General features: G+C 45.1%; 1 protein-coding gene across 2 annotated transcripts in view; it reads left to right on the forward strand.

The window, feature by feature from the left end:
• The window catches only part of ADCK1 (aarF domain containing kinase 1), a 68,992-nt gene that overhangs the window by 39,900 nt on the left and 2,847 nt on the right, over positions 1-26,245 (forward strand). For both annotated transcript variants that reach the window (XM_088529319.1, XM_088529318.1), the window contains 5 exons: positions 6,306-6,464; positions 9,957-10,115; positions 13,475-13,591; positions 23,602-23,751; positions 23,985-24,182. In XM_088529319.1, the coding sequence (XP_088385445.1) occupies positions 6,306-6,464; positions 9,957-10,115; positions 13,475-13,591; positions 23,602-23,751; positions 23,985-24,182 (783 nt within the window). The remainder of the gene's footprint in view (positions 1-6,305; positions 6,465-9,956; positions 10,116-13,474; positions 13,592-23,601; positions 23,752-23,984; positions 24,183-26,245) is intronic.

Below are 26,245 nucleotides of genomic sequence, written 5' to 3' on the forward strand. Positions count from 1 at the left end.
TTCCCTCAGGTCACTGCACAGTTGTAATGGGTTTCAAAGGGCACTGTGCTAGCCAAGGTGCCCTGGTTCATGTCAGGTTTAAAAGCATAAATCCTTATTTTACATAACGAACCCATACAACCAGGCTGAAACTTGCCTCCAGTTTTGTGATATTCCTGTGCAATGTTAGCAGTGATTAGCCAAGTCGGCCACTATCATCATGCCAGAATCAAACAAATACTTACCATTACTGCATTAATGGTAATATTTACCAATACTTACCATTACCAGCTGCATATGTGTGCAGCTGTATGTGTAATAAGTGAAACAGACATATATATATCATACAGATAGGCTTTTAAATGATAGCAAAGTTGCCAATGGATGCCAAGAAGTCAGAAGAGGAGAGGTTTAATGCTAACTGGACAGCCCTAATTCTGCCCACCTTTGTGTGACAGCTGTGAAATGGTTATGGCCCAACATCGTGCAGGAGATCAGGAAGAGCCGAGGTTAGAGATTGACAACTTTCTTGGATTTTAGACTGGCTCCTTAAAGCACATCGCATCCCCCCCTGAAATGTGTCACGCTTCCTTCAGTGCACAGGATGGGAAAGCAGTAGGGATTTTGTGGAGTAAATCATAAGTAATTGTTTCACTGCATCAGAATACACGCGCATTTCTTTTTACCTGCATTTCATTTTGACGCAGTATATACCTGTATACACGTACACTTATGTGTATATGTAAAATGAACACCATAGAATTCATTCAGAAGGAAGCCACTATTCTGTGTATATTTACAATATTATTTAAAAAATTGAGTTAATAAATACACGCCCTTGACAGATGTGTTTAGGACCCATCAATTAGGCTTGGCATTCATTAGTGGAGAAGAAGCCCAATCAGATTTCACTGACTCAAAAAAGCCTTCCATAAATCGTGGGCCGTTTGTTCTGACGTTTGATAAATTATTCCTCATAATCCACTGTCTGCTGCGATAAATCTAATCTTTCAGTTTTTGCTGTCTTAATAATTCTTGAAGCAACACAGTGACATTTTGTTTTTGTAGAGGGGATAGAAAGACTGGGAAAAGGGAGAAAAAAAATCCTCCTTAGGTGTCTGGGAAGTAGATCTCTACTCTCAAGTAACATTTTCTCATGCCCAGAACTCTGGTCTTGCAGAATTGTAGGGATCAGTGATTCCATGGTGCCATGGGTAGTTATCTGTTCTTGAAAAGGTGACCAGACTACAGTGAAGTTTGCCTTCTTCGGACCTAGTCTCAGAAAGGCATTCACAGTTTTGAAAGCAAATAGAGTCCTAGTGTCAGCCAAGAGATTTCCACAAGCAAGTGTCTGGAGATGGCCTCTCTGTGCTGGCGCTCCTCAGCTCCTGCCACATGTTCTCCAGATCTGCCAGGCCCTGGCAGAGTCTGCTACGGGGGCTCTTCACACTGAACCCCAGCTCTGGACAGTCTACTGTACTTTCGGTAACAGAATCCACCTCATTGTCTGAAAGCTGAATGACGCTTTTTGTGAAGAACCTTGTTACTAAGACCACCTCCAGCTGTGGTTCCCCCATGCCCTCTGTACTCTCCATAACTCACAGGTCAGTAACTTTCTAGCCTGTCAAGTCCCAGGCTAGCAGCATATGAATGAATTCCTCCATCTTCCATCCTGCTGTCATTGAGATAAGTCAGTCTGGTGGGAAGAACTGCTGAAGAACATAAGATGGCTGTACTGATAAGATCAAGAGGAAAAGCCACTCAGCCTCCAACTGCAGCCAACACTGGCTGAGAGATAAGAGTTATAAAAGTATGGCAAACTTTCCCTGGTATGATCTTTCAGCTTCCATTGATATGATCATTAGAGATTTCCTGGGCCAGAAATTGTGTCTGGTTGTTTAATAACTTGTGATGGATTTTCTTCATTGATTTGTCTAATTGCTTTTTGAATTTCCCCGCACTTCTGGCATTCACAACGTCCTGTGGCAATGAGTTCTATAGTTTAATTAGTGTGTGGAAAAAAATATTTCATTTTTCCTGTTTTAATCCTACCTGCTAATTTTGTGTGCTAATAGACAATTTGCTGCTCCTGAATCTTCTGAGGAGAGAATGAACATTGCCAGTCACATTCTGTGTGGCAGAAGTGATTTTATAGATCTCGATGGCACTCCCTCCTTGCATCTCTTTCTAGGCCGAAGAGTCCTTTGAAGTCCTTGAAAACATTTGAAAGCAGTCTTGAAATGCTATGGCGAAGGACTCTCCTCCTGGGAAATGCTGAGTATTTGAAAAGTGTCAGCGGCTCATTTCTATTGGATTGTTTCAGCTTGGCAGAGTTGGGTGAAGGTTCTCTGTAAGTTGATATGGGAAACCAGAATTTTCAAGACCCTCCTGGGTAGTGTTGGAAACCTTCGACATAGGACCCATAAATTTTGTCCCTGTAGTGGCCTCATTCTGTCCAGACCATGTAAAGGGTCTGGAGAACCATGCTGGAATTTGATCATTTGCTACAGCGTATGAGTATAAATAGGCTAGGAATAAGAGGCAATAATTCCAAAGGAAAATAACTAGCAAGATGTGCACATTTAACATGTGTGGTTTGGAGATGAAGACACCAGGCTCCAGCCTATTCAGGATATCTGGGTTAAGTTCTAGCTCTACCAAAGACTTGTCAGAACATTTCAGGGAGTCACATAAGGGAATGTTTTCAGAAAGGAGTTTGGTTTAAGAGCTTGAATCCAGTTGCTGTCCTGTAATTTCTACATCTTTAAGGACAGGATCCTCCAAAATACTGAGGCATTCTGGTGCTTGGCACTGTAACCTCTCTGAGAGCTAGTGTGCCCCACAAAACTCTGGCAGAGAAGTGTCTGCTGTGGGAAGACGCTGTAGCTTGTGAGGAGGCCTCTAGGTGAACTAGGGCCCATGATGGCTGTGCACCCGCACAGTGGCACTCCAGGCTTGAGAGCCTCTAGGTGCAACCTCAGCACAAATATGTACTAATAAAGGTCTAAGTAGACCTCAGAAGAGCTTTTATCTCTGCTCCCTGAGGTGTGAATACTAATACCAACCATCATGAAAAGATTTTGCATATTTTAAAATTAAAAGAACCTCATTCTTTAGAGTTAAACAATGAAGTCTGTTTTTTCAGCCGCTGGACTATAGTGACACATGCACACGTGTGTTCACTGGCTGAGCTTGTGCCTGGTGGGGCTGTGGATAAACAGGAGGCTAATGAGGGAAAAGGCCACCTGAGGGGACACTGCTTGCTCACCTGTGCAGCTGTAAACCTGCAGCTGGCTGCACAGCTCGTTGGAAAGAGTAGCCTGAAAGTTCATTTTCTCCCTTTTAAAGCTTTATTAAACCTGGTGGAAAGTGGGCTTGTTTCATCTCCTGCCAGGATTACAGATGGCAACAGCCACTTTGATAAGGCCCTCTGAGACGAGCTCAGAGCCCTGAGGGAAGCATGGGAGCCCCCTAAGTACTGTGTCAGGGTGGTTCCGAGGCTGCTCCCGACCCCTGCTTGCTAATTATCAGTCCTGCAAGGAGTGGATGCAGTTTTTGCTCAGGGTACTTGCTAGCCGGGTGCCCGTGGGCCATGGGAGGCTCAGCCTCCTGTCTCTGAAGGGCTGCTCCGAGAACTCCCTGCCCTTCTGAAGCAGGGGCAGCGACTCGCCTTGGGAAGGAGGACCTGGACCCCTGCTCTGCAAGAGGCTGCGTCCGTGTCAGGGAGCTTCTTGCTCACTTTTGCCTTTCTGGGACATACAGCTTGAGCAGCCCTTGCGCTGGCAGGAGCACTAACTGCTTCCAGCTTCCTGCAAAAGCAGCATTTCCTAACGGATGAAGCCAGTTTGCTAGGTGGGGATCCTGGAGCTCAGTGGTATTGGTGCTGCTGCTTTATCTCAGCTGCTGCGCTCCCTGCCCCATGTACATGTGCTCTCCTCCTCCTCCCGGAGCCGCCAGCAATTCCCAGCCCCCTTGCAGTCCTTGCCCTTCCTGCCCCAGCCTGCAACCTCTGGCTCTGCACAAACTCCCCCTTGGATCCCAGCGGGAGCACCGGGCTGGGCACGAGCGATCTCCCGGCTTCCGTGTCCTGATTCACAAATTTTGAAATGAAATTCTTCCGCCTAAGAGACATTCAAGAGACAACTTTTCTCAAATGATGTTTTCTGAACAAGCTTAGCCATGAAAGAGTATTATATATATTATTCCTGCCAGAAATGATATGGAAACCTGTTTTTTTTCTGCATACATTCAATGCTGATAAAAATGATTGGATTGACAGTATAGTTTTATTCTGTCTATATGTTTTCTTAACACAATTGAACTGCATTTTCCCAGAATTTAGACTACTGAACCTCCTGCTTCAATCATTAGAGAAGTTTGTCACCCTTACAACAGGTAGTCTAGTAATTCTGGCCATTATGCTAGTCTCTACAGGCCTGCCCTATAATACAAGAATGTAGGGGAATGGAAGAGATGAAGAGAGTTCCAGTTTGGCTTCGTCTGGAAAGTTTTCTGTCCGCATATTTGCTTTCCTTATGGAATCATGTAGCCCAGCATGCTCCTGGCCACCTTACGGTTCTTCTCCTTAACAGGTTCTCTCTTCATCTGACAGACAAGTGTTACCTGAAGCTAAAAGTCACTGTGTTGTGAACACATGTCCTCTGAACCATCTGTCTGCTTATAAATGTTTCTTTCCTTATACTAATCTGAAAACAGAATCTCCAAATCAAGTGAACAGAGAGAAAAAAAAAAGAGAATGAAGAGAGAGAAAAACCTTGATTTTTTTTTTCTCTTGAGACAGCAATGTCAATAGGTTTGAATCATGGACCTGCTGTAATTAAAAAACACATAACTAGTCGTTTTTAAATGCAGTTGTTTTACTTAATTGATTTTGCCGCCAGGACCAAATAGAATTAAATAAATAAATAAAAAGCACCTTCCTGCTGAATTACTGGAGGCAGTTGAGTCGCTGCTGGAATCTAATTGCTGTGACTGCTCCAGTTTGTTGCTAGTAATAGTTTTCCGTGGAAGGGCCTGTGAGGGAAGGATGGGGTAGGGTAGAGTGGGAGGGAGCTCATGCCTTGACAGCTGCAGGAGGGAACGGGCTGCTCCTTGTATAGTGTTTTTCCTCCCTGTCAGCAAAAAGAATATTTGTTTAACACTTTGCATGAAGTCTCAGCTTAGAAGGGCTTTATTCATATTTAATTACTAGCTCTCTGCAGCTCCCATCTTTAATTACCTTTTTAAAAGCAGGTTATAAAAGTGCACTGACTGACTTTCTTTTTTGTTGCTGCATAAATTACAGGCTTCTCAAATGCTCCCCCGAAACTGATACTGCTGAGGCAGGCGGGCGGGAGGGCTTCCCCTTGCTGCCCCTCTGGGTACCTCAGAGCTCGTGTCGCGCGCTAGCCCCGTGTGCGACGCGTCTCCGCCGCGGCGGCGCTGCCTGCGGCCTGCTCTGCCATGCCGGCCTGCCCCTCCGCTGCAGCACGGCGCTGCCTTACGCAGGGCACACAGGCCTCGGCCCGTATCCTGTCACCTCTCCCAAACCTATTTGCGTTTTGTTCCCTGGGCACCCCCTGATGAATCTGCTTCCTGATCTGCAGCTTTCCCCGTAGTCTAGTCCCCAGTTTCACACCCAGGGCTGCTAGTGCTTTCCCCTCCTGTTCACAATGTGGGCTCTGCTGTGTCCACTGCATACTTTTTATCAGCTGGGCACACTGATCACCTTCGTTCAAGGAATGAGAAAACCCATCACGAGAAATGTGTTCCGGCTGAGTCTCTAGAAGTGCAAATTGCAATCCGAGATGATCCCCATACAGTCCAGCCCTCACCACGACCACAAGTCGTGGTGGTTTTCTGGTGCTTAAACTACTTGCTGTGAGCTGGCTGATGCTCTGCTGGAATATGCACTGTCAAGTATTCAGGAGTTGGTGGTGGGTGGCTTAAAAATGTGCAGTGGAATTACATGGAAAGAGTAAGCTGTCCCAAAGCCAGTAAACGGCATGGGGCACTGACCATAACTGCTCCACTGGGCTTCAGAGCAGCCTGAAGGGGCCACTCACGCTGCCTGGCTGTTCCATCTCTCAGGTGAAATGTGCTTTGGGGGCTCTGGCACAGACTTCTGCAAGCACAGTATCCCCAAGGGCACTTCCCTGTGTGGCAGACTTGACTGGGAGGCCAAGCAGTGACAAGGCACTGGGAGGGAGACGGAGGATGGAGGGGCTGAGCCTGCCCAGCTTTGACATGTGTTGTCCCTGGCCTGTAAGCAGGGGTTTCCTTAGCCCAGTTCTGGATACTGACATTTCCTTTTCTTTTCTTGACAGATCGAAGAGCTCTTTGTGAGCTTTGAGGACACTCCCTTGGGAGCAGCATCGCTAGCCCAGGTCCACAAGGCAGTGCTGCAGGATGGAAGGACAGTGGCAGTGAAAGTCCAGCACCCAAAGGTCCAAACTCAGAGCTCCAAGGATATTCTGCTGATGGAGGTAAAACTACCTAATGACTGTCTTACAGAGCAATTGCTGTGCAAACATGTGAGGGGCCAAATTCACCCAAGATGTAGGTAGGCATAATAACACTGACATCTGGGCACAGTGACCTGCATTCTGCAGCCCTGAAATCTCCACTGAGATAACTGCTGGCTTACAGGAATAATAAAGAAAATTGGTGAGGTTTGCAGTGAGGGAGTGATGTGTGATTGGAGAGACTGGAATGAGCAGCTGCAGGGGTGGAGAAACAAGAAAGTCAGGGGGTGAGAGTGGAGGAGAGACAAGTAATTATGAGAGACATAAGAGTAAATTCATATGAGACCTAAAAATTAGGGATCGAGTCCTAAAGTCTCTCCATTGACTGTATGCCCATTAAGTTGTTGACCATAACTAGTCTCAGCTCCCATTGCAGGCAGACCTGTATGACTGAGCAAAACTTGTTCTCCATGATCAGCATGCTTTTCTGTTTAGTTGCAATATGAATTCAGCAGCTGCTGAAGTGCTGTGATTCCATTCTGGTTCTTGATCAGTTCCTTAATGCTGGGCAGATTCATGATGATGAAGAGAACATGGAAATATGGGAAGGGTACTGCGACAGGGACGGGCAAACAAATGAGTGATTCCGTTGGGAAAAAAAAGTCAGTGCCTGTTTCCTGTTCCCATCCTCAATGGTAGATACCACTCATGTTCCCAGTGCAATGCTGTAGCTTCACCCAAATTTCTGAAATATAGTACATGAGTAGGAGGAACTGGCGAAAAGTTCTAGCACTGCTCTACGCTGGCAGGGGCAGAGGCTGGGAAATAGAGACTGGGATGAGGTGGAAGAGGGGAGAAGTATTAGGCCTGTAAATCTTAATGCTTTAAGCCCTTTTAGCAATCCTATATCTTTATGTATACCATCAATGTACAGTAATATGCATATTTGTTGGCAAACAGCAGTGTCCATGGGATCAGAGTGGGGAAGATGAAGCTCAGGAGGTCTGATAAACATTTAGAGTGCAGAGCTGATGCAGTGAAGCACAGCTGTCCATCACAGGAGATAAACATATCAAAGATCCTATCAGCCCACTATCAATGGAGCAAGTAGACTAAAACTACTCACTGTGAGCAATCTGGCTAGCCTGCGAATCAGGACAGCATCCCAGGGGTTTGTGTGGTGGGATGACCAGACCTGCTCAAGTTCTAGCAATCCCGCTACTGAAGGGTTTCCACCTAGAACATATCATTTTTAGCTGAATGGTAGTCAGATACCTTTCTGGGGTTCAGCAAAGATGTGTCAGTAACACTTCTGTTTCACTTCTGGTTTGTGAATAGATAACTGTTTGAACTGGCTCTGGGTGAAGCTGTAGGTTTGGATTTGATTCAGGTCCTTTCCAGGGCTGACTTCGATGGTCTATGTGATGAATTTGCTTCTGTACCATCACGCACATCATCACATGCATGGCACTTCTCAAGAGGGTTTTGGCATCCTTCAGTTTTGCTCAGGACCAGATAACAGAAGCTGGCACATGCTGTCTTGTTTTTAAAGGGTCTCTTGTGGAGTGTTGGCTTACGTGCATCCTTGTAACCTTGTGTGAGGCTTATTTTGTGTAGGCTGCATTTAAAGCCAGATTATGTCTACTTAGCTTCAGGTCCTGTAAGAAGCAGGCAGACATTCCAAGTAAGTAGGTTAATTTAATTATTGATTGAAGTGGTCTTCTTTACAGACTAGTGGGAAGGAATCTGAATAGGAAAAGCTAGATGGAAAATTGAGGTTTCATAGCATCAGGGCTGAGTCCTTAAAAATTAGGACAGCACCTGGAGAGGGATCCCTCCCTGCTCTCCTTATATCAATACTTATTTCAGGATGATGTTTTAGACAGGTGTCAGAAAAGGGGCAGACCAAAGATTCATTAAGTATGTCTTTGCAGATATTGAAATTGGCAAATTAATTCAAAAGAACATCTAAAAAAAAGCAGAAAAAAGCATGAATTTTCTTGCATCAAGCACCAATGAGATAGTCCTACAGCCCTGTGAAGTTTACACACACGTTCATGAAAATCACTAGTTACATTTCATTTGGATGACATAAATTTGAAAGGATTTATGGCTCTAGATATAATAGAAGAAAAATCATTCAGTAGCATCTGGAGCCTGGTGATTACACTTTTAAAGGAATATTGGGTTTGGAACTGACATTTAGATAAGAAAAGCAGAGATGGGGTTGAGAATAAATATTTTCACATAGGAACCAGGAGGCAATGATGGTTCATGAATTTATTTTTTGTCATACATTTCAATGATAACAGCTTTCTCTGTGTGTGTTTTAAATGTTTCCCCTGCTGTGCAGGAATCCCCATCTCAAAGGTGCTGATCTAGAAAGAGAAGCTGTCTAGGAACACACACAGACAAGACTGTTTTCATTTTCAAATGGAAGCACAGAACAAGTAAGATAAACACCACAATGTAGATTGAATTTTTTATGCTTCATTCTTGTTTTATGATTCAAGCAATTAAAAAAATATGTATTTTCTGTAAGATGTGATCCAGATTTTCAGCCAGTGCATATTTGTGACACCAGCTGAGAATCTGGCCCTTCATTTGAACAGAAGGCATGGCTGCTGTGCAGCTTTGATTATGTCACCCCATCAAATAATGCTGATTTCCTTCAGGAGTGCCCATCACCCACCCCTTTATTAAATGCAGCTGCAAAGAAACATCGCTCTGAACTTTTCAACTGGGCTTTTCAAGACACTGTTGGGCTGAATGCCTAATTGAGAAGAGGGTGCAGGTGAAAACCTCACAGTGCCACCTTTCCATAATTAAAAACCACCACTCAGGGCAGCTGTGGATGGCTGTGAGTCACACTGAAGGGCAGCTGGCTCTCTGCCCCCTAGTCTCTTTCAGGTGTCAAGAGCCTTATACCTGCAGCTGAACCTTAGTCCTCTCTGAACTGCTCAGTGGATTTACCTGGGCTAGCAAAATTCTTCTTTCTTGGCAGTGGAAAAAGTGACAGGCCTTATTTTAGGTCTTCCTTATTATTTGAAGGCTATTCAAATGGAACCAAATGATGACTTACTGAAATACAGGTGTTAGAGATGCGGAAGAGAATTGCTCTTGGGCCATCCCCTTGGCATCCTCTTTTCTCCAAGGATTTTTCTATCGCTTTGAGGCATTGGGCAGCTGGGCTGCCAGCACTGACTTTTGGTGTCAGTTGTACCAATTACTTTCTGGATGTGTCTGTGTGGAAGGCAAGCCCCAAATTTGTTATAAGAGCAAGGCATATGTTTTATCATGATGCTACAGGAATCCTTATTTGCAAGCTCTTGGGGTACTTTTTTCCTTTTTTTTTTTCTTTTTTTCATCTTTTTTTCTTCTTTTTTTTTCTTCAAGTTACAACCTACCTAAACAGTGTCTGTCCTGTGTAATCACCAGCACAGCACAGCACTGCATATAGCTGCATGGCTTTGGATCTAGGATGTGGCTAACCATCTGTTTTCTTGATGTCAGGTTCTCCTCTTGGTTGTGAAACAGATTTTTCCAGATTTTGAGTTCATGTGGCTTGTAGAAGAAGCTAAGAAGAATCTGCCTCTGGAGCTGGATTTTCTCAATGAGGGCAGAAATGCTGAGAAGGTAGCTCATATGCTCAAGGACTTTGACTTCCTAAAGGTGAGGGAGCACATGTGTATGTATATAAATTAATAGCCTCACTTTATGCTCTTGATGCACCTTGTTCCTTACCTGAAAGAACCAAACTGAAGGAGGGGGAGAGTGAGATGATGGGGAGAGAGAGTGAGAAGGAGAGGGAGAGGGAGAGGGAGGTTCAGTCCATTTGTGTTATTTACCCTAGACTGCTCTGCTGGTAAGGGCCAGAAGCTGCTCTGAGAGACGCTTCCCTCGTTGTCTGTTCCCTCCTGTAGGCACCATGTGTTGGATAAGGATAGTGGCTCGAGGCCAGCAGTTTCTTAAGCTTGCTACTCATTTCTCTGAACACTGTTTCTGACATTGTTCCGAGTCATATGAATTTGCTGTTCTTTACTGAGCCATGTGAGAGTACCTTTTCCTTGGCTTTATCTCAACTGAGGGCAAAAATGGGCATAAAATAGAAAAGCTGGACTGGAGATAATTATGTGAAGCAGATTCAGCACACTGCATATTTCAGGAGGAAGCATATTTCTAAAAATCTTCCCTCCTGCATAAAAAAGCACCTTCTCACACTGAAAGTAAGTATACCACTTGCATACCTATATATATATATATATAAATATATATATATCCATGGCTAATGAACTCATGTTACCCTCCCATACAAACTCAGTTGCACCCATATTGTGATCTTCCCCAAGTGATAGACTTGCCCACCTCCCCTGTCACACACTGCCAGAAGGTCACTGGCAGACCTGTCATGTCCACATTGTCTTCTCTGCAGTAGGTATGCACGGCTTTAAACTCACTCATTTATGTCCCTGGCTGGCATACTCACAACAGGCATAAACCCTTGCTGTGTGCATTCTGGAAATATGCAGGTATGATCAAGCACATGCATTGCTCTTGGCATAATCACTGATGTAACTGTGTTTGCATGTACACAAAGGCAGCAAAAAATATGCCCTCCTATGTACCCTCCTGCATTCACACATCAAAATGACATTTTCAACTGTCCTATTTCTCCTGTTTATTCAAAAATCCCAGGATGAAAGTGATAGATATCTGAGATCAAGTGAGTTTTCTTTAGATTTTGCAGCCTGATGCATCACTTTTCTCCCTGGATCCTCCATGCAAGGGTTCTGATTTCTTGTCAGCTACCTCTACATTTGGGACAGTCCTTCTGGTGCCTGGGGGCACCAACAGCCTTTCCCTAAACACAGATGGCTAAAGGCCAGCAGAGCAACAGAAAGCCAAAGGTCAATGATTTTGTTGAGTGGGCGCTTATCAAAAGTGATGCACCTTGGAGAGCTGTATCCATTGCAGCTGTAACTAGGATACTGTGAAGTAAATCCCCATGGAGACGGCCAATCATCTCCTTGCTGGGTTAAGGAGCTATCATGATATCAATATGTGTAACAATAACAAATGGCTTGAGATGGCTAAATAATGGATTCTCCCGTCTAACCTGCCAATTCAGAGACGTGTTCATCACCCAAAGGCAATGGAAGAATTGGGTTCCTGTATCATTAATTTTCCTAAACACACAAGAAAGCTGAGAAGTGGATTTTGTGCTGTGAACCCAGTTGAGCTTTTAAAACCAGAGATAAATTGTTTCTAGGCACTTGCATTGCAGCCAAACATCTGTGAGTAATTAAAAAAATCACCAAAGAATTTGTGTGTGGGTGAGAGAAACATCTCCAAGAGCATGCACAGTGCTTTGTAAGCTCACTGACTTGCCCCTGTAAATCTGGAGACGGGAATGAGCGTCAGTTGAAATGATCTACGGTGTAGGGATCATCAAATCTAGCAGGCAGCTAAAAGGGCCGGGGAACTATGAGTTTTGAAGTTGGTTGATTTCTTACCCATCTAACTTTGCCAAGAATGGAAATCCGGGTTGGTTGGGAAAGCTGCAGGTACTGAATCCCCATTGCATCTAGCAGATGTTTGGCATTAAAGTCTTCACAGGTTAATGTGCAAGGTGTGCTTGAATGTTGAATGGCAGAACTGAGGGTCACAGGAACTAATCTGCAAAGGACTCTTTGATCTAAATTGGCATATGTGTGATCAGGTAGAAGTGAGATTGGGAAAATGGTTTCTCTAGGATAGGAACAGTGCGGGTGGCAGATGGTCTGTGGAGTTATGAGGAGCTGAAACACTGTTGAGTAGTTTCAAGATGAATATAAAACAAGTGCAGCTGGTTGTGGAGTTGTGGTACCTGCAGTGACCTGGCTGGTTCCTCTGACTTTGGCTGCACTAGATGGAAAACATCCCTCTTCCTGACCTGCCCCAAGGTGCTGGGCCCTTGCAAAATGTGAATCCTGAGTCTATGGCCAAATTGAGTGAGGAGAGTAGACTGCACAGCTGGCTTTCTTCACAGGATCCAAAATGTGTTGGGCCACATTAATGGCTATTGCTGGAGGTCCTTGGTAACAGCTACATATGTGGCTTCGCCCTTCAGTGAAGGCAAATCTGGATCTGCAAGCTTGGGAGATCTGGCAGAACCATGATGTGAGGAACACCAAAAAGGAACTATAGCAAAATGACTTCTTTCACAGGAGGAACTTCATCAGAGAAAGAATTAGGCTGGAGACCAGGCTGACTCCTTTTTCAGCCTGACTAAGGCTTATCTTATGCTGCATCACTGCCTCCCTCTGTGACACTGGGCCTCTTACTTATACCTCACTCACACAGCTTGATTCACTGCAGATTGAATGAGAGTGCTTTGACATTTTACACTGGTTACTGTGTCACATTGGCAATAAGATATTCAAGGGTCTCCCAGGGTTTCTATGACAAGCCCCTTATTTGTGACACTTGATGTTTCTCCCAGTTCAATTGCAGATGGCCTAAGTATGCAGGGTTTGTCAGCTCAAATGCGTTTGTGTTCTAAGGAGCACAGCTGAGATACAATTTATGACAATGTCTTATCATTTTCAGAGTTGCAAAAGTGGGGCCTGTGCGTAGCAAACAGGAGATGTGGTTCCTGTCTTAGCAGCTCAGTGGGTGATTCAGAAACTTCCAAGCTTACTAGTTAAAGAGCTCAGCTACAGAAGCTGCAAAGTGCCTAAGAAAACTCTTAGATCTCAGTGGGAGTGAGAAGTCATCGAAGTCTTGTAAAGTGGGGCCAGAGATTGCATGAGCACAGTTCTTGCTGCTGCTGTGTCAGTGTGTTGTCTTTGCACTCACTGGTGCTCTTTAGGAGAGAGGCCTGCAGGTTTCAGCATCAACAGGTGGGTTTTCCTCAAGAAAACAAACAAACAGGTCCTCACTTCCACCTCTTTTAGAATGCTCCTTTTTACTCTCTTCTTGGGTTGTATGTGATGTGTTCTCCTTCCTTTCCCAAGCTATTTTTTGACTTACACCTTGTTTTCCTCTTGCAGGTCCCCAGGATCTACTGGGAGCTCTCAACAAGGCGTGTACTCCTCATGGAGTTTATGGAAGGGGGACAAGTGAACGATAGGGCCTACATGAAGAGGAATGGCATCAACGTCAACGAGGTAGTTTCTCAGCGGTCTCTGAACTGGGCATATATGGTGGGCAGTGCAACTGTCATTGAGACACTGAGGTTGACGGGGAAGGAAGGGGACCACATGCAGATACGCACTCATGCTTAAGTATATAACCTCTTTTGTGGAAGCCTCTCCTGTAAAATTGCAGAGCTGGACAGATCTTCAAGGAGACAGACAGTAAGTGATGGCAGTGCCCTTATATTACATACACTCATGGTTTGCTCCAAGATGGCAGTTCTTTGCGTCCTAAAGGAATAGTTTTAAGTTCTGATTATCTGGTATTCCTTTTCTCCTGGGGAAATGCATGAGATTTAGCTTTTGTATCTCAAAAGCTATCATCTTATGAAGGAGATACAAATCAGAGGCCTTGTAGGATCACAGTTACTAGAGTGCTGGAATCTCAGCTGTGGTGTGTTGCATGTGTTCTAACCTGACTTGTTCTTTGCTTTCCCAAATCTCCCTCTTTCTTCAGAATACAACTGGATACAGTTTTCTTCCTTGCTTCCTGATCCAATATTACCATGTAGTTTTGCTTTCCTTGAACAGCTGCCAGATTCCATCTCTGTGGAAGCTACATTTCCTTGATGAGTGAGATAATTACTGTGTGGTGCAAAGTCAGGAGAGCACTTTAGATTCTCTGTGTCCGAGAGATTCTTGAGGAAAGGAAGGTATTGCCTTAGAATCATAGAATCATAGAATCATAGAATGCTTAGGGTTGGAAGGGACCTCTAGAGATCATCTAGTCCAACCCCCCTGCACACGCAGGGACACCTAGAGCACGTGGCACAGGACTGCATCCAAGCAGGTTTTGAAGATCTCCAGGGAAGGAGACTCTACAACCTCTCTGGGCAGCCTGTTCCAGTGCTCTGTCACCCTCATTGTTAAGAAATTTTTCCTTAAGTTCCTATGGAATTTTTGATGTTTCAGTTTCCGGCCATTTCCTCAAGTACAAGTTCCCCTTGTACAAGGGATGAGAAGATGCCTGAGGAAAGGGTTTCGAACCATTAAACAATGTGTCAAACCATCCCTCCTAGTCAGTGAGCACGGATGGAGTCAGTGCTGCTTGCCTTTCCCTCTGTGCCCTATTGATGAGCCTCAAAGGTACACTAGGTTGACTGGCCATCAAAGAGCTATGGCATAAAATCAGTTTTACTTAATCCATCCATCTGCTTTACTCTGAGGTCTGGACGTGTCCTCTCTCCCTGTTTTCCTTCCCTTTCCTTTCCTTCCTACCAAGGGATACTCCCTTTCTATCCATGATTAAGTTCATTTAGCATCAGAAAAAGGCATGAAAAAGACCTCTTGGAGAGGAATATGTGAGCAGGATATGCCACACAAAGAAAGAACATGTTCTGTATTCTCAGCTGCCTCCATAAGACATTGTGAAGGTCCTTCTCTGACTAAACTACTTAGTCAAATTACAGGTGGAGAACTGAGCAACCTGCTCTTTCTCTGCATAGGCCATCTCTTCTGCTTTTGCACCCAGCAGAAGCCAGTGAGACATTTTCTGGTCATTTATACAGGTGGGAAGGCAGTCATCTTTTCATGTATTTCTGCATTGAAGCGCCTCAATGCTGGGCCAGAGGAGAACCCTTACTCAGCTCTGTTCATCTGAACAAAACAACTGGTCAAAAGCCAGAAAACCTTTCTTCTCCTTTCAATGCATGTGTCTTATTTAAATCACTTTTTCCTTGTATAAGGGCAGAGGTTGAAACCAACACACATCACTGAGGTACAAAAATGAACATTCCTCAAATCTTGAAAAAGTCAGTTAGAAAGGCTTGATTTCATGCATTAGCAGGAGGGCTCTTGAGTAGTATTTACATTCCGGTTTTGAGCTGGGTTTCCTCAAAGTTCTTGGAGTCCATCTCCGATCTGGAGATCTAGGTAGCCAGCACAGTGCTGCTCCCTGATATTTTGCTTGCTTCTCTGAGTATTGTCAAACTACTAGAAGCTGTGAAGTTGTCTGGAAGAGCTCAGGGAAGTGCAGTCTTTACCGTCTTCCCGGGATGTCTCCAGCCAGCCAGGGTGGAGAACTCAATGACTGCAACCTGTTAATGGGGTATTTTGGTGCTAGTATGTGACAAAATAAAGCAGAGAAGCAGCTAATTACAGTTTTTCTAGCTTGCAGAAGCTTTTCTTCATGGGAGGAAAGGTTTAGGATAAAATTTTAGCTCATTTTTTTTCATCCACCCTTTTGAGAAGGCTCTTATGCTTTGCCTTGGCACAGCAGATCCCATGCAGCAGTGAAATCGCTTATTGTGCTGATTCTGAGCCAGTCCCCAAATGATGGCAAAGATGTGATTTAGAAAGATGTTGTCAACAGAGCTTTACTACTCTCAAGAATAAACTTCACAGGTTTCTGGCAACCTGGCAGCTATAGGATGTTACTGCAGCACAGTGGCAGGACTAGACGTTTGTACAAATTGCCACAGTGCCTGAACAGAGCTGTCCTTTCTTCCTTTTCTCTCCCTTACTCCTCTCCCCACTGCAATTAATGATTAGCTTTTACTAATTGCTAATAACATAGTGGTGCCAAGCAGCTGGTACCCAGTTTTACAGAGGCATGTGATGGGGAGCAAGGACTACTGTGGCCACAGCAAGTTGAGGTGGGAACAGTGCACATCCTAGAGTCCTGGACTCCTCTGGTGAGGTGCAGCAGCTGGGGACAGCTATGACCAAGATCTGTTGTTGGCTGCTGCTGTTGGTGCCGGGGTAAGGACCTGCTTGGCAAGGGGGCAAAGAGAGCAAAAGACAACAGCCAGCAAGGGAGTATAAGGATGGGGTGGCGCTCCAAATTTCAAAACTATGACATGATTTATAATACAGAGCAGTTTCAAGAGCTGCATTAACTCTTTATAAATCACCTCAATATATCTATCTATCAACCCCTCTATCATCTTACTCCATTTTGTTTTACTGGGTGGAGGAAGAGGAGTCTTCTCTAAGCAGGATTTCTCTTGTGTGACAATGCAGCCTTGAAAAGCAAGCTGAGCCTCTCTCTTCTAAATGGAAAGGATCCCTGAGGTGAAAGCTCCCTTCAAACCAGGTTACTGACATTTACTTAATACCATCTGTAGCGGGATTATCATTAAAGCTGCCCAAAAGCACATTAATCTCTCTGGATCCGTCCGAGCGCTGGACTGTAATGGCATTTAATCAGAGAAGGCTTTGATTTCCAAAGACAAGTGCAAACACTGAAATATCTGCCTGTGGAACAGTTACTTATTCATGTGCAAGTGTAGCTGAGGATGAGAGTGCAGCTGGGGTACTGGCAATGGGAGGGAAGCCTGGAGAGGGAAGCAGTAAAGAAATGAGCTGGCAGTGAATTTTGAGGGAAAATGAGAACATGGAAGGGTTAAGAAAGGGGCCACCTGGAAACTAGGCTGTTCCTGTTTCGAGACACAGGAGCATTTATAGCCTTTATTGGCAAGATGTATTTGGAGTCTAGGGAGGTGGCAACGGGGAGCAGGGAAGGGAGGAAAAATAAAGGCCTAGGGGCTCTCGAGCTGTTTATAACACCCTGGTTTCAAGAGAGAGGAAAGAAGAAGGGCAAGGCTACTTAGCACATGGATTTCTAAAGAAGACCCCAAATAGCACAGATACCCCTGTTGCACCCATTCTGATTTTAACCGATCCATTTAGAGAGACCTTGCCCATATACAGATCTTAGCATTGCCTCTGATATGCTGCATGGGCCCTCCCCGCCCCCTTGGTGGATGCTCTGCCCGCCCCACGGAGCGGCTGGGTCAGCGGCCGTGGGAGCCCTGGGGCTTGGCAGCGCATCCGCACCGTGTGCTGTGGTGCCTCCTGCTAACCAGCCTGCCTCAGACAGCCCAGTGTACAGGCCCTGCTTTGATCATCCTGACCTGAGCTGGAATCGGGCAATGGAAATGGTGCTGTGGGCTCCCGAAGAACCTGGATCATGCGCTGTGCATGGTTCAGAAGTCAAGGAAGTACTTTGTCCAACTGAGAAGTGAAAGCAATCTGCTAAGGTGCCCAAGATGAGCTCCTGTATGCTACTAAGGCTGCCCATCACCTTGATCTACTCTAAGGTTTTGCTTACATTTGTTGCGACATGAGACCGACAGCAGAACAATATCTTTTTGCTTTTTTCTCAGCTTGATAAAGAGCCCAGCTGCCTTTTGATTGTTGCAACTTGGTAACTTGAGATGTGGTTTCAGTGTGGGGTTAGAGGCCCATGAGCTACTAAAACTTCAGTGTGATTTGCCAGAGTGGGATCTTTTCTCAGCTATTGCAGGTGTGGAAACCTCTCATATCTCAAGCATTTGTGCTTATAAAACTGAAGTTTTAGCTGAAATGGTGTATGGAAAAGAACATTTTTCCTAGAGTAAATGGCTATTCTTGCTCTTTACATCTTCCGATTTAGTCATGAGAGCAATTTCTTTGCATATTCTCCTAAAGTTCCTCTTATCTGAAGCTTAATGAAAATTCACAAGGCACTGGTAAGCAAGGATGGTGGTCTAGCATATTCACTCCTAAGCTATGCAAAGACATGAGATGAAGAGTTAAATTAGACATGAACTCTTTTCGTACTGAAAGTCAGTCTTGGGTGTCAGTGTCAGTGAATTGCTCAAAAGTCCCAACAATGCTTTACATGAAATCCAAGGAAATATGACTATATTTAAAGCCAAGGAAGCATGATCGTTCAGCTCTGTTCACATTCATTTCAGCTCTGACGGAGAAAAAAGCTAGGAAAATAAATAATAACTGGTCGTCTCTAGCTACTTCCTTTTGAGATTTTGTGGAAACATCTGAAGTCAGTCTCTCATTTCCCTGGACAGATGAGTCAGAATCTTTCTCCCCACATGGAAGATGGGATACTGAGTAGGAAAATAATTTCCTTAGGCCCCAGTAGTGTGTGTGGGGCATGCTAGGAGTTTACTCCAGAAGTCCTAGGAACTACTCTTATGTGCCCAGACATCACCTTGGTGTGATGCTAGATCAGTGCACAGGCACTTCTTTTTGATCCTTACAACTGGATCATAGAAGGCAAAATGTGAAATTGGATTGCTTGTGTGTGACCATCCCAGTCTGCTATGGAGAAGGGCCGTTTCAGAGCAGACAAACAGAACAGGTTCCGTCTTTGCTCATTCCATGCACTTTGCTGATTTGACACCAGTTAAATTGGGCTGGACTGCACTAGCAGGATTAAACAAACCCTTAGACAATTGCCACAATACATACAAAAAAAAGAAAACAAAAACCCAACACACTCTTCAATCCAATTAACCTTCGATTAAGATTCCAAAATCAATGCTATTCTTTTGGCCTGAGGAGGTAATATTGAGCCCTGAGAAATGAGCTGCACAACGACCTTTACTTTTAATGAGATCAATAGAAGTTACTGTCGCCATCTCTTAAAATAATTGGCAAATATTACAGCCAAATTAAGGCCAGCAACTAGTATTTGCTCCTAATCTGAAGAGACAGTCACAAATGAAGACTGGGCAGGAAAGGATGAAACAAGTCCCAGTTGAAACTGGGCTATTGCCCAGGCAGAGGTGGTGAGATGAGCCCTGCAGTGACCATGTCTCAGGATCTCTTTCTTGGCTGTGTCAGTTGAAGACAGGACTGCTGCAGTTTGCTCACAGGCCTTGGAGGAGTCAGTGACTTCACCTGGATGATCCAAGCCTGTTTCTGACATTACAGCTGCCCATGAACATGGTACGTGTGGCAGCTTGTTGTAGCAATGCTATTCATAGGCTCACATGCTTATTTGTCTCTGAGAGCTTGTGGATTAACTATGCATATCAGCATGCTGTTTGCAAAGGCATTAATTTTGAAAAGGCTTTGCAGTGCTTTCCTGTTGGGTGGCTCCGTCACCCGGGTGTGCTGATTTGCTAGAGGTGGATTGCATACAGGGGCTGGCACGTGCCCGCAGGTTGGCTGCTATGAGGTTACATGCCTGGGAATGTAATGTGGGTTTACCAAAAGCAGCTCACAGGGGATCATGTGAGGATAACTGGTAACCAAAACCATCCCAGCTGTGCTGGGCCACAGGGACAGCAGCAACAATTTCTGGCTATGTGCACGTACAAAAAGAAATACTTGACTGCTGGTTGTTGTAGTGCAGCTTGGGATTCTCCGAATTAGGTGACAGAAATGCAGTAGGTCTTGTCAGTAAAAGAGCTGATACACTGAGGATGAGTCAACTGGGGATTAGGAGGGAAATTGTAAAGTGAAAGTGATAGAGGCAGTGGTGGAAACCTTGTGGGTTTCTGTGAGGTTTGCTATTCAAAGTGATCCTATCTAATAATTTCATTAATGACCTCAAAATAAAACAGGACTGTATGAAGGACATTGTTGATGACACCAAAGTGAGAGGAGTGCCAGGGTCCTTGGCGGCCTTGAGGATTGGAATGATAGAAACCTATAAAAATGAGCAATACCAAATAAAAAGTCATGTACTTAAAAACGTAATAAGAACATTTTCTTAAAATGCTGGGAGTTCATTAGTCAATCACTCAGTAAATGTGAGTTTTCAGCTTAGAAGACTGTCAACTCCTAGTACAGAGTAGATAAAGGTGCATCCTATAGAAATAGGGTGGTGTTTATGCTGTGTTTATACTGGTAATTGTCTTACTGATGAACAGACTAAAGTAGTAAACACCCGAGAGGGAAGGGAATAGCTAAACCCAAGGATTATATTAGCAGAGGAACTAAGGGATTTAAACTGGACATCAGTAAAATTAAATTGTAGTTCAGGGAAAGGAACCATGTAAGGTGTGAATTTTTGGAACAGGCTCCAAAATCGTGTTTTCACTTTGTTCCTCATTTCTGGTGAACTTGATCGGTTTATGGAGAGACTGTGTGATACTGAATGCTAGCGATCCTCAGTGTCTGTACTCTTATTTTCTTCTATATTGGCATGTAACTCATGTAGGATAGTTTGTGACATGTAGAGTCCTTGCCATATTGTATACATAAAACAGATTTTATGTGTTTCTTTTAATTAAGACTTACACAAAGTCAGGTTGTTGTGCCTATATCTGTCATCACATTGCGTTACAGCCATTGCTAAGGCTGCTGATTCTCCTTCTCTTCATCTACTCGTTTGCTGATTCCTCAGCTACATTTTCTCCCTGGTGATCCATATATTTCCTAACTGAAATGAAAACATTGTGTTGAAAACACAGTTTGCCTGGCACAGTGACATGGTGATGTCAGATCATATGGCAACTGCAGGCTGCTGTTTGCATTGAGGCCACAGGCTCACTTGGTGACTGGAGTCTTCACGTTCAGATGTCTCTGATCGACAGACACATTGAGCCTGTTTTAGGCAATAAGACACTTTCTGGCAATAGGAAAAGACAAACCCCTGGCCAAAGCCAGAATCTGGTATAATCCTTGCATAACAAGCTCAGCTCTCTTGCTGACTAGCATGTGATTTTTTTCCTGTATATTAAGTCCAAATTAACCCATTCTTAATTACACCGCCTTTTGCCTAGTAGTATTTCTTGACATGCTTGGTTATCCCTGTTTCTTTGGTATTCAAACCTTTTAATATTGGTAGACTGTCCCTCCTCTGCCATTCCTTAGCCCGCTTCTGGCATTTTAGCTCTTATCTTTTTCCTAAATAAATTCTTCTGCATCCTGCTCATTTATTTGCTTTCTCTGAACTCACTCGATGTTGTCTGCATCTCTCTGTTAATGAGGTGTCTTGAAGTGAATGCAGGATTCCAAGGGTGATTATTATTTTTTATCATGTGCTGCAGAGCAGTTCTAGGAGACCCCGGTAATGGGAAGGGCTTCGTTGGGCTGGATGCTAAACAGGGAAAGGAACCATGACCTCTCTGTGTCATAACAGAATGCCTGGCTGTTTACTTTGGTCTGTGCTTCCATAAATCATTGCAACCTTTTGTCTAATTTGCTATGCACCTTCACCCCAAGGTCTTAAACAGCCCAAGTGCATGCTGAATTCCTCTTTTTCTCTGAGTAGCAAATTTTCATGTTTCCTCAAATTGCCTAACTACATTCTTCCAAAGTAAATTCCTTGTATTACAGACTATTTTTCTGGTGGACTTCTCGGTAAGGATGGAGTCAATGTCACTAGTGATGGGACACTGCTGGAAAAAGTAACACAGGGGTCAGCGTCTATGGGAAATCTGGTGTTTGTAGATGGCAGTTTCCTCCAGTGGTTTTTCCACAAGCTTTTCAAGAATCTTAGTCCCATGAATATTCAAAAGAAAAAAAAAACACACCTTCATGTTGGCTTGTGATTCATTTAGTAAATGATGTGCTGCCACTCATCTTCCCTGGCTAGAGGAACCTGCAAACACTCCAAATACTCCAAAAAACATATGGGCACGAACGAGCAGACCTATAGCTGCGAATACGTGCACAAACACAGTGACATGTGCATTGTCAACAATAATAATAATCTTGGTGCCAGTATGCAAGCACAGCACCATGCCAAGCACATTACCAGCTCCAGAGCTCGTGGATGCTACAGGTGTTTAGAATAGCTGTGTCTCATCCAGCGAACAAGCCCGTCAGCAGCGGTACGTGTTCCTGCTCACGATGATGTGAGGGCCTAGGAAAAAGATGACAATTTTAGGAAGGAAAATGCTTACCTTTTGTTTTTTAATTTTTCTTTTTCTGTGTCCTCATTCCATTTTGTGTGTTCCAACGTGTGCTGTTGTGGAGGTGCTGCAGGTATTAAGAGGAGCTTTTGCAGGACTGTAGGATATCTCTGCCCGGAAGGGACCTCAAGAGGTCTTCAGTGCAACCTCCTGCTCAAGCAGGCTCGGCTTGGAGCTCACGCCAGATCACTCAAGGCTTTATCCTGTGCGGGGTGGAGGCTGCACAACCTCTCTGAGCAACCTGCTCCACTGTTGGATTTTCCCAGCCTGTGCCATTACCATGGCACAGAGGGGTAGTCTGCTGTCTTTGAAGCAGTCCATAGCTGCAGGACGTGCTGTCTTTTCTATCCCCGTTACCTTTTTCACCACCTCTGCTTATGGGGAGGGTTGCCTGTTTGCTGCTGTGGCTGCAGCTGATGACGTGGTAAGGATGATTGATCACTGTGGTCTTTTAATTGCTTGTTCTGCACTTTGCTGTGGAACAGGCACCCCTCTGATGGCAGGGAGGGACAGGGATGGGTGCCAGGCTGAGGCTGCTGTGTTAGTGTGTGGTGAAGGGCCTGCTGCTCTCAATGGTCCTGCCGCTCCTGGGGATGGTTGCTTGCTCCTAGAAGGTTTCTAACTTTAATAAAATCTCTGGGTGATAAGGAGGCAGCAGCATGGAGGGGCTCAGCAATGACAGGATGATTTAAATGGCCTTTCAGTGCCACTTCATCTTCACAGACATCATAGATAAGATTAGCAGGGGATTGAGGAAAGCGGCGAGGAAAATGGGGAACAGTGACAGAGGGAGAGGGACCCATGTTTGCTCTGGTAAGCAGATGGACAGGCTGTGTCTTCCCCTACTCCTTCTCTGCTGGATCCCGCTATCATTTACAGACAGAAAAACATGAGTCTCCCCCCGAGTGGCATCTCATGCTCCCTGGCAGCTCTTCCCATGCCTTTCCCATGAACATCTGTCTCTCTGCTCCAACCTGCCCATGCAGAGACTCTCCATGCCTGCTCCAAGAATGCTCCTCCTTTCCCCTCATTTTTCTCCTCACTCTCAGGCACCACTATTCTTCCCCATAGAGATTTTCTCCTTCGTATGCCAGGCAAATGTTCTGAAATACCCTCTGACCCTATAAACATCTTTATGCCCCCTACACACGCCCTCCCTGAACGTCCTGAAGGAGGCTGTGGTGGATGCTAGCAGCTACCTCAGCTGTGCTAGATGTCAGCAGCTACCTCCTGTGTTTGTCAGTGTGCGAGGCTGCAAGAACCATGGCTGGGACTGTTGGCATGTGCTGGCCCCTCGCTCCCCCCGGTATCGACGTGCGGGTCCTGCCTCCCCTGCCTCGCAGGTGCCCTGCTCTGGGTAGCAGTGTGTGACAGGCTTCTACCTCCTCACAGATCTCTCGCAATCTGGGGAAGCTCTACAGTGAAATGATCTTTGTGAATGGTTTTGTCCACTGCGACCCGCACCCAGGCAATGTGCTGGTGAAGAAATGCCCAGCCTCTGGCAAGGCCCATATTATCCTCCTGGACCATGGTCTCTACCAGGTATGTGATTATGGGGAGGGTTTCCAGGGCTTGTGGGGCTGCCTGTGGGTATCAGTCTGTAGCTTTGTCTCTTGAAGACTGTACAAATGATTTTTTTCCTATTGCTCCCATCAGCCTCCTAGGTAATTTCCTGACTGCAAAACAGGGTGCATGCAGCAGCTTTGGGGCACGGGGCTTTCCACCTTGGTCCCTTGTCCTCCATGAACTTCCCAGGTTTGCTTCTCCCTTGCCAGGTGCTGAGCGAGTCATTCCGCATGGACTACTGCCGCCTTTGGCAGGCCCTCATCAAGGCTGACATGAAGAGAGTGGAGAAGTACAGCCGACGCCTTGGGGCAGGGGATTTGTATCCTCTCTTTGCCTGCATGCTCACTGCCAGGTCCTGGGAGTCTGTCAACAGGGGCATTGACCGGTTGCCAGTCTCGGCCAGCGAGGTAGGTCCTGGGTGCCTTTCCTTCTCCTTGATGCCTTTCCATTTTGTAACCACCTGCGTCACTGATGTTGCAGTGATGTTGGGTGATCCCTAGTAGCTCTGGAGGGAGTTCTGCACTGATGCCTGAGCTAGAGAAAGCCAGGCATCCTTCTGCAATGTGTATTATAGTGGCTGAACTTAATTTCCCAGTTCTGCTTGTCATGTGTTGCTTGAATTTTCAGTGTTTTGATGGCTAAGTGTTCAGCAGTTCTGGCAGAGAAAACATTTGTAAATCAACCCTTTCTTAAAAAGGAAAGTGTTGAATGCAGCTGTGCTGGGAACCAGTAAGGTGGATAAGGTGAGGTAGAAGATACATAAAAGCTTGGCGGGAAGACGTGAGAAGGATAATACATTATCACTATTCATGTAAATGATTATCAGTACTGATACATAGGCCTAAAAACCCTTGGAAATTACCTTCCAATCAGAAACCCTATTAACTTGGAGTCAAGGTTGCTTAACCGCAAATTCTGTCAACTCAATCACTACAAATCTAGGAAACTGCCACTTTAATTTTCTCCTCCTTTCCTATCCACACATGCTGGGATCTTTCTGCACCTCCTAGTGTTCCTGGAACACTACTTTAAGAATAGTAGCAGCCCCATCGGCCATGCTGTTGATAGTGATCAGCATATAACGATGTGACTTGAGTAAATGGACCAGTATTTGTGGTGAGAAACACTTTGTATCCTATGGTTTGTTTTTAATCTGCATGCATTTGTAGGAGATGATAGGATGAAATTCATTTAAGTAGCATTAAAATACTATACTGTGAAATTTTCCTCCAGAGGCTCCTTTGGGTCAGAGTTTGATTTTTGATGGATGTGGCTGAATTTTCTGTATGGGGCTGCCATTATCCACAATAATGAGTAGGTGAGATACTGTGTGCAATGAACCCTCCCAGTGGTATGGTTGCTTCATATCTGGGCTAGTGTCCTGTGTATCAGAAATAATGTGAGCCTGTCTAGCAGTACTCAGTCTGATAGGTTCTGGAGCTGGTTGCTCAGAGGCAGTGAAACGTCTCCACAAAGATCTGACTTGAGCACAAGCCAGTGTTGAGTCTGAGCTAATAAGCCCCGTTCATCCCAAACTGACTTGCGTAATTGTGCCAGAGACTTGACTGCAGCCCCGTGGGGCCCTGTGCAGGCTAGTGAACTTGGTTAGAGCCGAGTTGCCTGTATGGAGTCAGCGCTGTTGTCTTTGCTGACGTGATGCAACTCATGCTAAAATTGGATAATCCTGCCTTGCACAACAGGGAGCAGAGCAGATGTGCTCTGGCACTAGGGCATGAGCTGCTGCTTGTCCTTAGTTTGGAGGCGAAATTGAGAGGTTTTGTCACTGTGTAGGCAGGTGCAGTGAGCACAGAGCTCTGGGCAGTGTGCATGGGACATATGGACAAGAGAGCAGCCTGTAAAACAGGGAGTTAACTCTCCTACAGGATACAAAGCCTTAGCTATGCTCGGGCTTAGCTATGCTCAGCTTGGAGCGCTGCGTCTTGAGAACAGTGTGATGAAACTGGGGGGATTTCAGTGGGAAGCTACAAGAAGAGCTGGGTGTCAGGAGCAATCCATGAACAAAATCTGAGCAAGCTAAGACATAAAAAAGTCTAGAAAAAGTCAGGCTGAAAAGAGACATGATAGCAGTTCTCAAATCTTTTAAGGACTGCTGCAAACAGGGCAAAAGGTAATGGACTTAAAATTCAGCTAAGCAGATTTGGGTAAACCATGAGAAAAGCAGTATTTAATGGCAAAGCTAGTGAAACAGTGGTATAGATGGTCTTGGGAGGATGTGGGTCACGTCAGCAGGGAGTTTTAGGAGCAGGCAGTCACACATCCGCGAGGATTGCCAGCAGTGGGGGTGTTGCTGCTGTGAGGCAAGGCCAGGCAGCTGACTGCTCAGGGTGGCTGCTACCCTTATCTGATTTTATCGTGGTGTTTTGCTGCATCTTGCAGCAGTCTCTGCTATTGCAGCCAAGGGGCTTTTCTCAGGTCCTGTGGCATAGCTCACTTCTTTGCCTGTGCACAG

The sequence above is a fragment of the Tinamus guttatus genome, unplaced genomic scaffold (genome assembly GCF_059628265.1).
Source record: "Tinamus guttatus ecotype Peru unplaced genomic scaffold, ASM5962826v1 Tinamus_guttatus_pri_ptg000327l, whole genome shotgun sequence".
NCBI lineage: Eukaryota > Metazoa > Chordata > Aves > Tinamiformes > Tinamidae > Tinamus > Tinamus guttatus.